General features: G+C 34.1%; 1 protein-coding gene across 2 annotated transcripts; it reads right to left on the bottom strand.

Moving 5' to 3' along the window:
• Positions 1–33: 33 nt before the first annotated feature.
• Positions 34–4497, bottom strand: LOC120328814 (uncharacterized). Of its 2 annotated transcripts, none has more exons than XM_039395356.2 (10): positions 4416–4497; positions 3769–3911; positions 3563–3690; positions 3148–3409; positions 2536–2644; positions 1543–1793; positions 1237–1344; positions 776–923; positions 592–699; positions 34–171 (listed from the first exon to the last, which is right to left on the bottom strand). In XM_039395356.2, exons 1-10 carry the CDS (start codon positions 4462–4464, stop codon positions 71–73), a joined length of 1407 nt encoding a protein of 468 aa, XP_039251290.2. In that variant the 5' UTR covers positions 4465–4497; the 3' UTR covers positions 34–70. The 2 variants fall into 2 exon arrangements, with proteins under 2 accessions (XP_039251290.2, XP_039251291.2); XM_039395357.2 differs by having other exon boundaries at positions 3148–3406.
• Between the last annotated feature and the right edge of the window lie 8914 nt (positions 4498–13411).

Here is a 13411-nt window from a genome sequence, read left to right as displayed (position 1 = left end):
AAAATCTGATTTGAATTCATCGGTTTAGCAAGAAACCACTACATTTTCTTTGAATTATATTTTCATCTATTCAGCGCTGAAATCGAAGCTTTCTTGAGGTTCTCTTAGATTCTTGCCATTCTTCGGATTCTAGTTTCTTCGGTGTTTTTGATTTCTTTTTTAAATTAGAATCTAAAAATATTTTTGTATTTGTAGTTCCAATTTATGTCATGTTTATAGTTCCAATCCAATTAAAAAATATGACGAGTCAAAAAGAATATCCACTTATTTCGATCATAATCCCATTTTTTTCAACACATTAGTGCAAAAACAGAAACGTGAACGCCTATAGCAATTATTGTTTTATTCGATAAATGTGAAACTAAGATTAGTAGCCAAAATCGTGCTTTTTAGTTCAGGTTGAAGCCAAATTTTTGAAATCATATGCATTAAAAACAGAACACAAATCAACGAAGATGATTGATTGAGAATTTTCACTTCTAAACAACTTCAAATTTGACCAATGGTCTGGTCAGCAAACAATGAGACCCCCAAATCAAATCTAAATTCCGCATGCTAACAGCTGAAAGAACATTGTCTCCATCGAGTTACCTTTAAAATATCTTCTTCCTTTTGTTGAATTATATTTGTTGGAGGACTTCGAATAATTTTCAGCTGTCCATCTCATGGCACAGTCTTCCAACCAATGCACCAAGCAACCTAATGACAATTTCAAATCTTTACACTCGAGAGTTATTGAATTGATATTCTATATTCTTTAGGTGATTTAACTTACCAACCGATCGCCGAAGTTCTTTGTCTTGTTTTAATTTCACTTTAAGAGATTTCAATACGTTTTGAATAGCAAGAAGATGTTTAGAAGCTGATGGTTGGCATTTGAGCTCTCCCTTTTTCGACAGAACAATGAATAACATTATGTCTGCCTATTGAAATCAAAACGGTATATACTTGTATAAATGTATGTATGTATTTTTGTTAAAATAGGGTGAACTATTAGCCATATCTTATATGAACAGTAACTTGATATCATGACTGCCAGAAATATTTGGTTCCAGTGTAATTAACACTTCTTTGGACAGAACTTTGTACATGAAGTGTTTTGGTTTAAATGCAACAACGATACGACCTCATTACTGCAAAAAAAAAAACGGTCAGACAAACTTCCTGCAAATTTGTATAATAGTAAATGTCAAAACACGTCTTGAAACCCTTGTCATTTAACGTCCGTCTACTTACTTTCAAACATTTATATTCCTGCATTGCCTCCTCTAATTTTCCAATATGTACCAGAGCTGCACAAAGCAATAGTCGTTCGTGTATTCCAAATCCAGGAAGAAGCCTGTACTATTGAAGAGTAAACTGTTTAGCTTGTTCGGAAAAGGTGAAAAATGAAGATCGATGAACAGTCATAATTGATATGGGGTTGGATGTGAATGGGACAGAAAAACATGTCCCACGGACAAGCCTGGTAATGAGTACGTAGTGGGCGTCATATTCTTATAAATATTCTAATCTGCTATTCTAAGCAATGGTATTTCAAACCTCAATGTTGGTGCAATTCATGGCATCCGCCATCTTTGATAACGCAGATATTCGCTCGACCATGGAAGTGTTGATTTTTGAATCTTTTGCTATTTTTTTGATAATTTCTTTAGAACTTTTAGGTAAATTATTGAAATAGTTAGCAACTTGGTTGGTATTTTTAAATCCCGTAACTTGATAAAAGAAATCAACTTCCTGAGATTGGAGAATGCTTCGAAATGAATTGGGAAGAATTCTCATCGCTGACGCATCTGAACATAAGAACAAATAGAATAAAATAAATACTCACGAATGCTGCATTTGTAAGTCAGACTGAGTTAACATGTTACCTATTAAACTGACTTTGCCTTTTCAACATTTAAACATGCTTTCGCTCAGGGTTGGGCAAATAACGCCGCGCGTGCCGGATACAGCCAACCGAAGTGTTTCTGCGGCCATGTTGTGCCTTTGTGAAATTACGATTATGGTTTTTATTGAAAATCTCGATGTGTTTATTGAAAATCTCGATCTGTTTTGATTCATAGTTTCATATTGAGCCTCCAGTCCAGTAAGTGAGTCTATATAGACTGATAGATAGATATCTATCTAAGTCTGAGAAAAGTAATTGCCCAGCCTGGCTTTAGATGTTCAAAAACAATAAAACATCGGTCTCATAGTCTCGTATCTACTGATAGCATTCAGGGGGCTCGCGTCTTGTTTTAGACGTCAGACGACTGCAGCAAATGGAGAACGTGCACCGCAGCTGGCGAATAGGCATTAGCATGCATAAGTAAATATGACGTTTCATTGTTCTTATTACTCATGTTTCGTACTTGTAATATAATAGTGCTATACAATTCGACGTGGTTTTCTGAAATTAAGGAGCCTGTAGTAATGGGTAAGTTCGGTTCAAAAGAGAATCCGTTGTTATAATTTTGAATATTTTCACTGCTCATAATCCTCTTGAAAGTGTTCAGAACTAATTTATATGTGGGTTGCAAAGTTGAAACGTACCGGTTGCAACTGTATCGTGATAAGCGGGATGTATTGCCAAATACTCCATCGACAATCTTTCATGTAATTCTTCTTTGCGTAAATAAGAAATTTCTCTGATATGTTCCATCTAAAAATATCATCATACTATAATATTGGAAGTTACATACATAGTTCATAAGCAATAACGACGTGTTGGGATAATGTTTGTTGGAAAAGTAGTTCCTAAATTATATAAATTGAATACAGTTGCAAATAAGTAAATTAATGAGAGCACAATGTAATAACGTTACGTTTCCTCGGAGATTTGGTTTATATTTTGTTTTATTTTCTGGCCAAGCAAAGGCTTTTGTAAAGGCTTGGTCAAGCATTTACAAAAACGAATATCTCTTAATAATCGACAGAACTTTCTTTTCCACTTGATGGAAATAAAAGATTAAATATACTACAAAGTACCAGTGCATAATACATCATTTATTAGGTTATTTCAGCTTCTGGGCCTATTTCAGGTCTCAAACAAATAATTCCCGCATCGGGTTTAAGTATTCGTGATCGGGCAGGGTTCAGTCGCTAAACGAGCCAGTTCATAAAGTATACTACACAATTTACAAATATTATCATTGTATTCCATACTTTTGCATTTTTCGTGGACTTCAACACAATTTTCAATAGCTCTTCCCAGTAATTTACGATGACATCTTCTTCATATAATTCCCAATTTGGGATTTTCACAAGGAACTCAGAATAATCATAAGCGTCGGACAAGACTTGAGTCATGAAAAGTGGGGCCCGTACTGTTAGACATTTCACTGCTCTCGCATATTTTCCAAGCCTTCGGTAAGCAAACGCTCTCCATACATGTACTGTTTGACATGATACGTCATGAAAGATACTTCTAAATAGAAATGCGTTATAAGAAAAGAAAAGACAAAGCGATGTTTAGAACTCCAGAGAGAACTGTCTGGCCAAAATGCATCCTAATGATTAACAGTTTACACTCTTCTTTCCTCGTCTATGCAGTAATATTATTAGAAGAAACTGGATTCACCTGTTAGCATGCTGAAGTGCTAATGCACTGTTGCCAAGAATCAAGTAGCAGAATGAAATTTGACATTCTATGGTTCCATAGAAATTAGCACAAAGAAGTCGATCTTTTAATCCATTCGTCACGAATGTCTAAAAGGGACCAGAACGAAACATTAACAATTTTGAATTGTATCATAAAGAATATAGTACCACATAGTATTTTCGTACCTTCAAATGATAGCTGGCGTTTTTGTAAACGGCTATAGCTCTTCCAGTTTCTTCTAGGTGAAGATGATCATCAGCCTTCTCGATGAGATTCAGCAGTCGTGAATACTTTTTATCGCGAAATATTTCCCCGACATATAGACGTCCTTCAAAAAAATTGAATTGAGGGTTACATTTACGGATAAAATTAAAATATACATATACAGCATATCTTACTTTCACAATATATATATATATATATAACACCCGAGCACCTAATTCAACAGGACCCAATCTCCACTTAATTAAAAACGCGGTCCCGCTTGCGAGCGTAGTTGTTTAGTCAGAACTAACTAGTTTTTTAGTGGGTCCAAACCACAAGTGTAACGAATGGGTAGGCTATGAATTACAGGAAAGACTCTGGCCTTTTTGCAAATAGTTGCTCCTTTCGTGTTGGAAGCTGATTATGAAAAATCTTCGAAAATGAATGCGCGGAAGCGTCTTATAAAAAAATGAGATTACGGATAAATAAAGCTTTGTTTAAAGAAAGCAGGTGTTATGGATTCGGTTGAATAATATGAGTACCGTTACGCCATACTCCCAAATAGTCGACCTTACAAATTAATTACATATTAAAAACAAGAATGGGTAAACATAGAAAAGTAACTTACTCGAAGAAAAACGCAAAATCAGACCTTCCAGCCTTTCAAGTTCTTGCATTTTGTAGATTCGGTCATGTGGTAACGTCGTCGTGGTGGCATCACTAATCATATCAAAATTGTGATTCCATAATGCCATGCAAACTGAAATTTTTCTATTACTTCGTCACAATGTTAGAATCAGCTGATTCAAGTGTACCGAGAACAAGAAACATAATTTATCAGGGTCCAAGCTTTGGGAATGCGTGTTTTATTTCTTTTTGCACCCAATGAAAAAACTTCGAACGACAAAAAGCCCCAGGTAGCTGAATTGTATCTTCCAGTTATGCCTTAATCTATCAATTAATCAGTTTTGGAAAAACACAAGTCATTAGGTCAGTTCATTATTGTTTAGGAAATTAAAATTTACTCGGGAGTGCAGCGAATCGACTGGAGTGAAGACTCGGTTTTTAAAAACTCAAGGATCATGAGTTTGTGCCCAAAACTGGAATTGACTAACCCTTAATAAACTTTGAGGTCAGTTGGATATCAGCAATAATTTAACAACTATGCGGAATTTGGCGGGATTTTATTTGTTCTCTATCTTGGACTATTATCATGCACAATGTTAAAATTTATTGGTGTTCGTATACTTTTGTCGCTCATTCAAAATTGATACACCATTTAGCTTTTTTGAAAGACACAAATACCACATGACTTATTCGAACTGAAGACTTATTAGCTACAAAGGATTTCGGCAGATGCGAAAACCCAAAACGCTCGAAGTTGTAAAATGTCTACTATCCCCTTAATTAGAGATACTCTACCTTTAACAAAAAGCTGGGGCTAAACTGGTTGGAAATAGAACAAGATTAACGGTCAATCGCAATCACAGCGAATAAAATGAAAATTAGCATTCTTGTCGTGGGAAAACATCAGCGGTTGATCAGTGGTTTAATATTGTACTCTGAGCTAAATTCTTATGTTGTTTCTCATATGTTCTCTTCAAAAAAAAGAGGAAAGCACAAATTTACGAATCAACTCTCACACCACAACGGTACTGGTAGTGCCTAACTGGGCAGTGAGAATCAAGATTGTCAAAAAGATTTTGGACTGACGGTGTTCTACGCGCGAAAATATGATATTCGTGTGAAATATTAACCCATATGGCTCAGAGAATATCTGACAAAAATAAAAGTAACAGCCACCCATCGGGCGTTTCTCCAATTATTAATCCGTAAAAATTCCATCTTATACTATATAGGCAATATATACATCCTAAAATTATATCCCCAAATATATCAATGAGGACTGGAAATTTGAAACCGTTTGTTTCTTTAGTTGGCGAGTAATTTTTTTTGCAACAACGATATATATATATATATAGCAAAACGATCCACTCCCATACTTCCTAACCAAATATTGCAGTTGTTCAAAATTACGTGCGAGTGACAATTCGAAGAAAGAAGTAGCTGTTGATTTTATAGACTTCATTTATAAGCTTGGGCGGGATTAACCCCAAAATTTTTTTAATGAAAATGAAGAAAATCCACTCAACACTTAGCTTAAGTTATCTTCTTTCCAAGATACTTTCTAAAAGATCTGAAGATCTGGGTTCTGCCAATCAACGAAAATGCCACAAGGGGGCAGGAAACGACATCTGATAAACGGGACGGGCCGTGTTGAAAAGTAAAGATGGACATAATACAAGATACAAGGGATAATTTTATCCGGGTATTTCACAATAAGTCTCCTTGTCATTCTATGTTTGAAGTCTGATGTAATTTACACCTGATCCTTTTTTATACGACGGGGACAACTTTTCTCATTATTTAAAAAAAAATTACATATACTTTTCATATTCCACATGTAAATTTGATGATAATATTGGATTAAAAATAAATAATTACAAAGCGCTGATCACACCTTTCCAACTTATCGACAAATAATTATTTCAGTTTTCGCTCGGAAATTGATCTGGAGACTAGCATTAAAAATTGAATTTTAATCTTTTCCCTAAATATATATATAATTTTGTAGACAAATGAACGCCGTGATACTTACCCATGGCCTATTTAGTTTATCTTTTCCGAATTAGTTAAAAATTATCACTTCTCCGGAATATTTTATTAAAAAATGCATATCATATATAAATCGAAACTGGGACGTTACGAGATTCACTTTAAATTTATTTAAAAAATTTTTTGCGGATTTGGTACTATAAAAAATTTGCGAACGTGTATAAAGATTCTTTTAATAAGCTTATAGTAGATTAGTTGCAACTGATTTTGAATTCAGCAAAAATACAGTACAATACCCGATCAATGATGTGTTTGAACTCTCGCTAAGCATCCTAATTTTCAACTTTCATCTTGTTATATTATGAGTACGTTTTCTATCGTGACATAATAAGATATAGTACTTCGTAATGACGATCTTATTTCTTCCACGTCTGGCATTGCTCGTTCAAATCTGCACTGTTATTCGTGCGTGAGGTATTGAGTAAATTAAAAAAAATGTAAATTAAAAACTTTATTTTCCATAGTTTTCGTGCATGATACTTATTACTTATGATTGAAAAAAAGTGTAGCATGAGAATGTGTTTTATGTGTTGTCGCCATGGGTCGCCAAAGTAGAATACCATTGACGAAAACAGAATATCATATATATTATTCGTTCATATTTTATAGGTATTACATAAGTAAATTGCATCCATTGAATAAAATCAGACGGCTTAATTGAATAAAGCTTGTCAAAACTGTCTGATGCAAACATTGCCAAGCAGTAATTTATAATCTATATGCATATTTAATGGGGTCCTACATCGATTATTACAAAAGCATCAAAACATGTAAACAGTACTTTTTACGTCTGGACAGTTCAATGTACAGCTACCACTCTTATCCGTGGCGAGGCCATCGTTGTAATTTGAATTGATTTTAGTCTTTGCGTGGAAGATTGAGAATTTCAAACAGAAAAGATGTATTATTCTCTTCGATAAAAAAAATGACATTGATGTTGCAAAATTATAAGAATTATATACCACTCGAATGGGTCTTGTGGATATCCTGAATCGACAGCTTTTCTGAGGATAGAAATTGCTTGGTCCTGGCGATAGCCATATGTACTATGATATTGAAGCAATATTTAAAATTTTAAAAAATGTATCAAACATTTGTATGAATTATATATTGCTTAGAACAGGGGTGCACAACAAAGAGCACGAGTGAACAATGTGCATGACATAAGCTCGAACGTGTCACGCGAACGGTTTAGTAAAAGGGAATTTTTTTTATTTATATTAAATCTTATAATAAGTCGCGATTATATCGAAATAAACTTAAACACCATGTTTATCTACGCATTGCTAGCTAGTGGCCCTGTCATCAGTGATTATGTGTTTTATTGAAGTTTGTTTACAATACCAAAAATCATTTGAAAGTGGTGTGGCACGCGACAAGATCATTTTGAAAACTTTGGCATTCTCATTTGAGCTGTGAACCACTGGCTTAAAGAACATAATTTTCATTTTAAAAATCGAGCTATATTCTGTAAAGAATTCGTGTATTCGACGTTTTTATTAATATCACATTTACCCAGTTGGGGAGAATGCTTCTGACAGACCATGACTCCGATTGTACATTTATGTCCGATGTTAATCTCTGCCAAGTGACGTACACAAATAACAAATTCCTTTGTGATTTCTCCGTTGAAATAAGATACAGCAGATATATCAGTGATCAGCGAAAAAAAATATGAAAAAACAACTTGTAGCTCTAAGTTTTTAAAAATGGAAATTATTTCCAAAAGAAAATGACGCCGTCCATCTGTATTGTAGACCCTATATATATAATTTAATAATCAAGAGGAAACGCATTATGTTTACTGACTAACTCAAAGTCGGTATGTTAACAGAAGTCATTAGCAAGTTGTTGTGCAACAAAACAACATCCTCACGTAAAAGAAAAGTACCTTGATTTACACTAATGGAATGTTCTCTGTGTCACAATACTTGAGGCGAAGTTTACTTCCAGTCCACGATTGGCAGAGCATAGTGTTTATTATGATTCAATAGAAGTATTGAAAACGTGAAAATATGACAAACCGATGAGTTAGGAAGGGAAAGGCAGTGATTCATACATACAACGGTTTTTTATACATTTAAATTATACATATTGAATCAAAATTTTCAGCTTGTAAGCTTGGCATCATCGGTGCAGCAGTATAGACATTTACTTTGCTCGGTTTATTCGAAAATATTCTTTGTTTTCCTATTGACGATTGATATTATTTTCTGTTTGTTGAGAGTAATATTCCATTGTTAAGATAGCATTGTTAATATTATTTTTGTAGTTTCGATCATAATAGATAGTCACGTGAATTCGTGGATCATAATATACGCTTTTACAGGTTAGACTATTTATATGATACTAACGTCAAGATATAACAAATTTCCTAGCCTACAGGTATATCGAATATCGTATTGATGACATCAATACGGAGTCTGGTTTCATCATATTTTATATTGTCACAAGCAACATAATCCGATACTTTCTGTTCTAATTCGATGTCATTAGCTTATAACGGCTTTCAAGTTCTCCAAGACATTCGAGTACGAATAACTATTGAAGCTTGTCCTAATATGAAAATACGAATGCTTCAGTGAGCGGTGCGGGTTTTCCGGGTTGTTTAGTCAATAACACTACACGGTGATATTTTATGAATATATCCGTGTACCGTAAAAAAATAACGAAGTGTATCATTCGTAAGTTGAAGATTTGCTATTGATAGCTTTTTTTAATTTGTAACTACTTGATTCCATAATTTTTCAGATACTGACAGATTGTAGAATTCAAGGAATTTAAATTAATTCGATCATGTTTCCCACAGATGGTATTAACTTCCCACCGCTGTATAAATGGTTCATGCACACGAAGGATTGTTATCGTTGTTATGTTTATCGTGTCGGGCCCTGTTGTGAAGCTTAAGCCAAACACGTTTCTAACATGGCATTTCTTCTTGCGTAAACAATGCATAATTAGAAACTGACTATTCTATAATAATACTCTTGGTAATATTATAATGAGCTTAATTGATATTACATATCGATCGTTTTAAGGATAAGGAAGCGTATGATTTTTGAACTCGAATAAACTGAATACTAATACAAGTCTTCATGGCTTATAAATTGGTTCTAAATCAGTTGTCGGTGCTGTATTCCACCTGATAAAGCTGAGAATAAAAGTTAGTGTATATAGCTATTGTTGAATATGTATAACTTTGAGTTTCTGGCAGCTGAGATGAAGAAAAATAGTAAGGCAAACATTTTTATCAAGACAGTTCAGGACAAGTTGGTAAGCGATATTTACTAAGTTGTTCTTAGTCTCAGAAGTCCTAAGATAATATACATATACATTAATTGCGGTATAAAGTCGTATAGCTTATTTAGTAATTTAGTACCCTGATCAAAACTGCTCAACTTTAATTCTATGGATGAAGTTCAACAACAACAGCAAATTATGTGCGTAGAATTTATCACACTATTTCATCGCGTCTGTTACCTAACATAGTTATTCGTTTGTTAGTTTGTCGTAGGGTTACAATAGTGTTCAATCCTTGCCACGTCAATACGCTAAATTTGTCCGTCTGTCGGAGTGTTGTACAATTTGTCGAAATATTTCATATCCAGATGTCACATAGGAAGTTCGTGTCATTATTAAAATTCATATCCCATCTCAGTATCATTTTTTAATAAATATTTTTGTTTTGATGTCTATAAAAATCATATTAAAATTAACCAGCTTATTCGAAACTTACATTGTGTAATCATAAAGGCACAAAAGCATAAAATAAGGATTAAGTAGTAAGTTCCACAGAAATCGAATCACTACCGCAAGTGTGATCATAAATTGTTAATTTACATGTATTTTATATTGTCGTAAAATGTCAAGCCCTCGTCCAGAATGGGAAAGTTGTGTTAGACTAATGTATTATTACGCTTAATATGAATTCGTTTACATGTTGGATGAAGCGAACCCTTTTAAGAATCAGATTCGACGAAAGTAAAAACATAAGACGCGCAAGAGAAACACGGGTTTAAAAATTTTAGGCTTTTGAGCATTTTTAGTAGAATTTGGGTGTTGATCTTCATGGTATGGTCTATCTAACTTGTAAACCCAAAGGCCAAAACTCTGCAGCATTATCGAAACTTACTAGATTGAGTTCACGGATCCTACCATTATCACCAGCCAACCTATGACGACAAGATGGTTATGACGACAAGATGGTTTGTCATGTCAAAATAGTCATATTCACCCTTATGAATACAAAATACTCGATCGACTCGAAACGATCTCTTGTTTTTGTAGTGCACTTTCACATTCTCGTTACAAAAATATCTGTAGGTGACCAATGGGCTACGAAAGGGCTACTATTTTGGACGAATCGAAATTTTGTTGGTTTGCCATTACCTACTATACAAACGACGACGGAGTCCCTTTATCGCCTGGTATGAAAGCTTGTTAATGACAGTTATCTTACTAATTACAATATGTTAAAAAATCGTGTTTTCATGACATGAATGGACACAATAGTTTCAAGAGTATCTAAGCGATGATAACGCAACGTCAGTTTCAAGGGGGGAGATTTTCAATATCACGCTCGGCTATTTTTGATTAAAATTAAACTATACTCAAAAAATCAAATTGAAAAATATTGACTGAATTGAGTTTTAATACTGATAATGGGATAGGTATGTTTATTTTATTCATACATAGACCGTAATATTTTTGTTCATGCTCATCAAGAATCATTTAAATGTAGAGAATTATTATTGAGCATAGATAAGGTTTTCCATGAACCTAACGCATACTTACAGTTGATGAAAATCGACCTAAAATATATTAGGCGCACACGGTGGTGATTACGCGATAGATTAGAAAAAGACGAAAAATAACCTAAATTTGCAAGTAAAAGGTTGTGACGTGAAAGTCGATACTCTTTTTATACACATTCGCTCAAATCAGATGAAATAGGTTCTCTATCAAATGCAGTACTATACTTAGTACTACAGCTGAGGGACTCGGTGTAATGATGAAAGCAATAGTTCGTACACTGCGGATAATTGTTTTCACTATCTTGTACATATGCAAAAGCGATTTATTTTCTACTGAATCATTGTAAACTTTTCCCCCAATTTTAACAGCAAAAATCTCCTAATTTTGGCTCACGTCACGTCGTCCCGTTTACTTCCTGCTATTGGTGATTCGTACGATGCATGATTCACAATTCATGAGAAATATTAGCAATGAAATTTTTTTCGTGATGATGAGACGACAATCGAATAGTTAGTTGGTGTCATGCTATATTCTGAATATGAACCCGGAATGAGCTAAATACTTATATATATAACATGCATGGCTGAACCGCGACGCAGGTTTCGGTTTGCAACATTGCTTCTTATAATACGGTGCGCAAATGAAATGAAAGAATATAGCATGTTGCATCTGGTTAGATAATTAACGGAAGTCATGTATTGAAGGAATGGTTTGCGGCCGAAAACGTCTCTGCGAGGCAATATACGGTTTATTGATGAATTCAGTGCTGTGTGAGAGAGACCCCACAGACGGAATACTCGCACATTTTATTGTGAAACTATAATTGTTGAACGTATGATAGATCATGTCAAATGAAGGACAGTATAGAAATCAGAGAAAATAGCGTATGACGTGCGTAACACCTCATCATTTGGGTTCATTTACGGATATATAACGCAAAATAGTTGTATGATGGTAACATTGTATAAAGTTGATTTCAAAAGAATCTTCGTTTTGCGAGATTTTTTAATAGCTAACCTAATTGATTGCTGTTGCGAAAAATATCTTTAGACCCCTATTGTATATCAAAAATTCAACACTTTTATTGACATCAATGTCAATTGCATTGTAATCTGGTATCCAAATGTGTAATGATTCATGTTTAAAATATTTATGAATTTTCGCATGGTTTCTTGCTTAGAAACCATTTATCGTAATGCTTTAGAGTGCTCCGTTCGCATGTTTGCTTGATTTTAGCCACAATAGCCATTTGTCTTATTTTGATCGTCCCCTCATTCGTCGTTATTTTGACATTTATGATTAAAAGTATGCTACTGTTTGCCGCCTGTTTTGGTGCAATCAGATTTGATTTTAAATCCAATAATAATGAAGAAAATACAACACGTAAATACAGCATTCAGCGCTGGATAATATTTACTCTGCGTGTATATTTGCCTCCGCTTGTCCGTCGGGTATACTGTAATTATGTTATATTGTACCTTTTTTTAATCCAACAACCTTATTAATTACCAGTATCGTGTGGTATTATTGTCCCAACACTGAGCTATTCGCCTGTTGTTCAAGGTATAAGAATGCAATCGTTATTCTTTTCATTCTCTTCATATCTTACATCGAAAATCGATGCCTTGGATTAAACCGGATAAAACACATTGATTTATCTCGACTAAATCACGCCAATCGAGCGATTAGTGTCACAGAAAGTTTGATTTAGCGTGGACATGAACGTAAGATGTAATTTATTTGTGGGGCTGCCCTTTTAGAAAGATAAAAAGTAGAACCAGAAAAGTATATTCAGTTCCAAGATAATCCAAATGTTTCAGTTAGCTGAGGGTCGAATGGTTAACTCGCAAACGAAATTTTAAGTTTGTTGATTATGAATCTTCACGTTATAAAAATCGTCGCGTTTTCTTTACGCATCTCCCCATGTACATCCAAATTGTGATAGGTATTTCAGAATTTTGCAATTTCATCTTCTTTTGAGTCTTACGCGTCTCAATCACAACTTATTTCTTGATATAACTAAAGTATTGGCTAATTAATCGTTTTAATTATGCACGCTTCACGCCATTGATAACCAATTTAACAGTTAACGTTTTGCTTGTCCGAAAATATACCTTTAAGAATCTCAGTCTTCCTAATCTTTAATGTTGTGTAAAAGTTATATAAAAATTCGTATTTTGAAAAACGAACAAA

This window comes from Styela clava, chromosome 7 (genome assembly GCF_964204865.1).
Source record: "Styela clava chromosome 7, kaStyClav1.hap1.2, whole genome shotgun sequence".
Classification (NCBI taxonomy): Eukaryota; Metazoa; Chordata; class Ascidiacea; order Stolidobranchia; family Styelidae; genus Styela; species Styela clava.
This window is presented reverse-complemented; position numbering and strand designations above follow the sequence as displayed.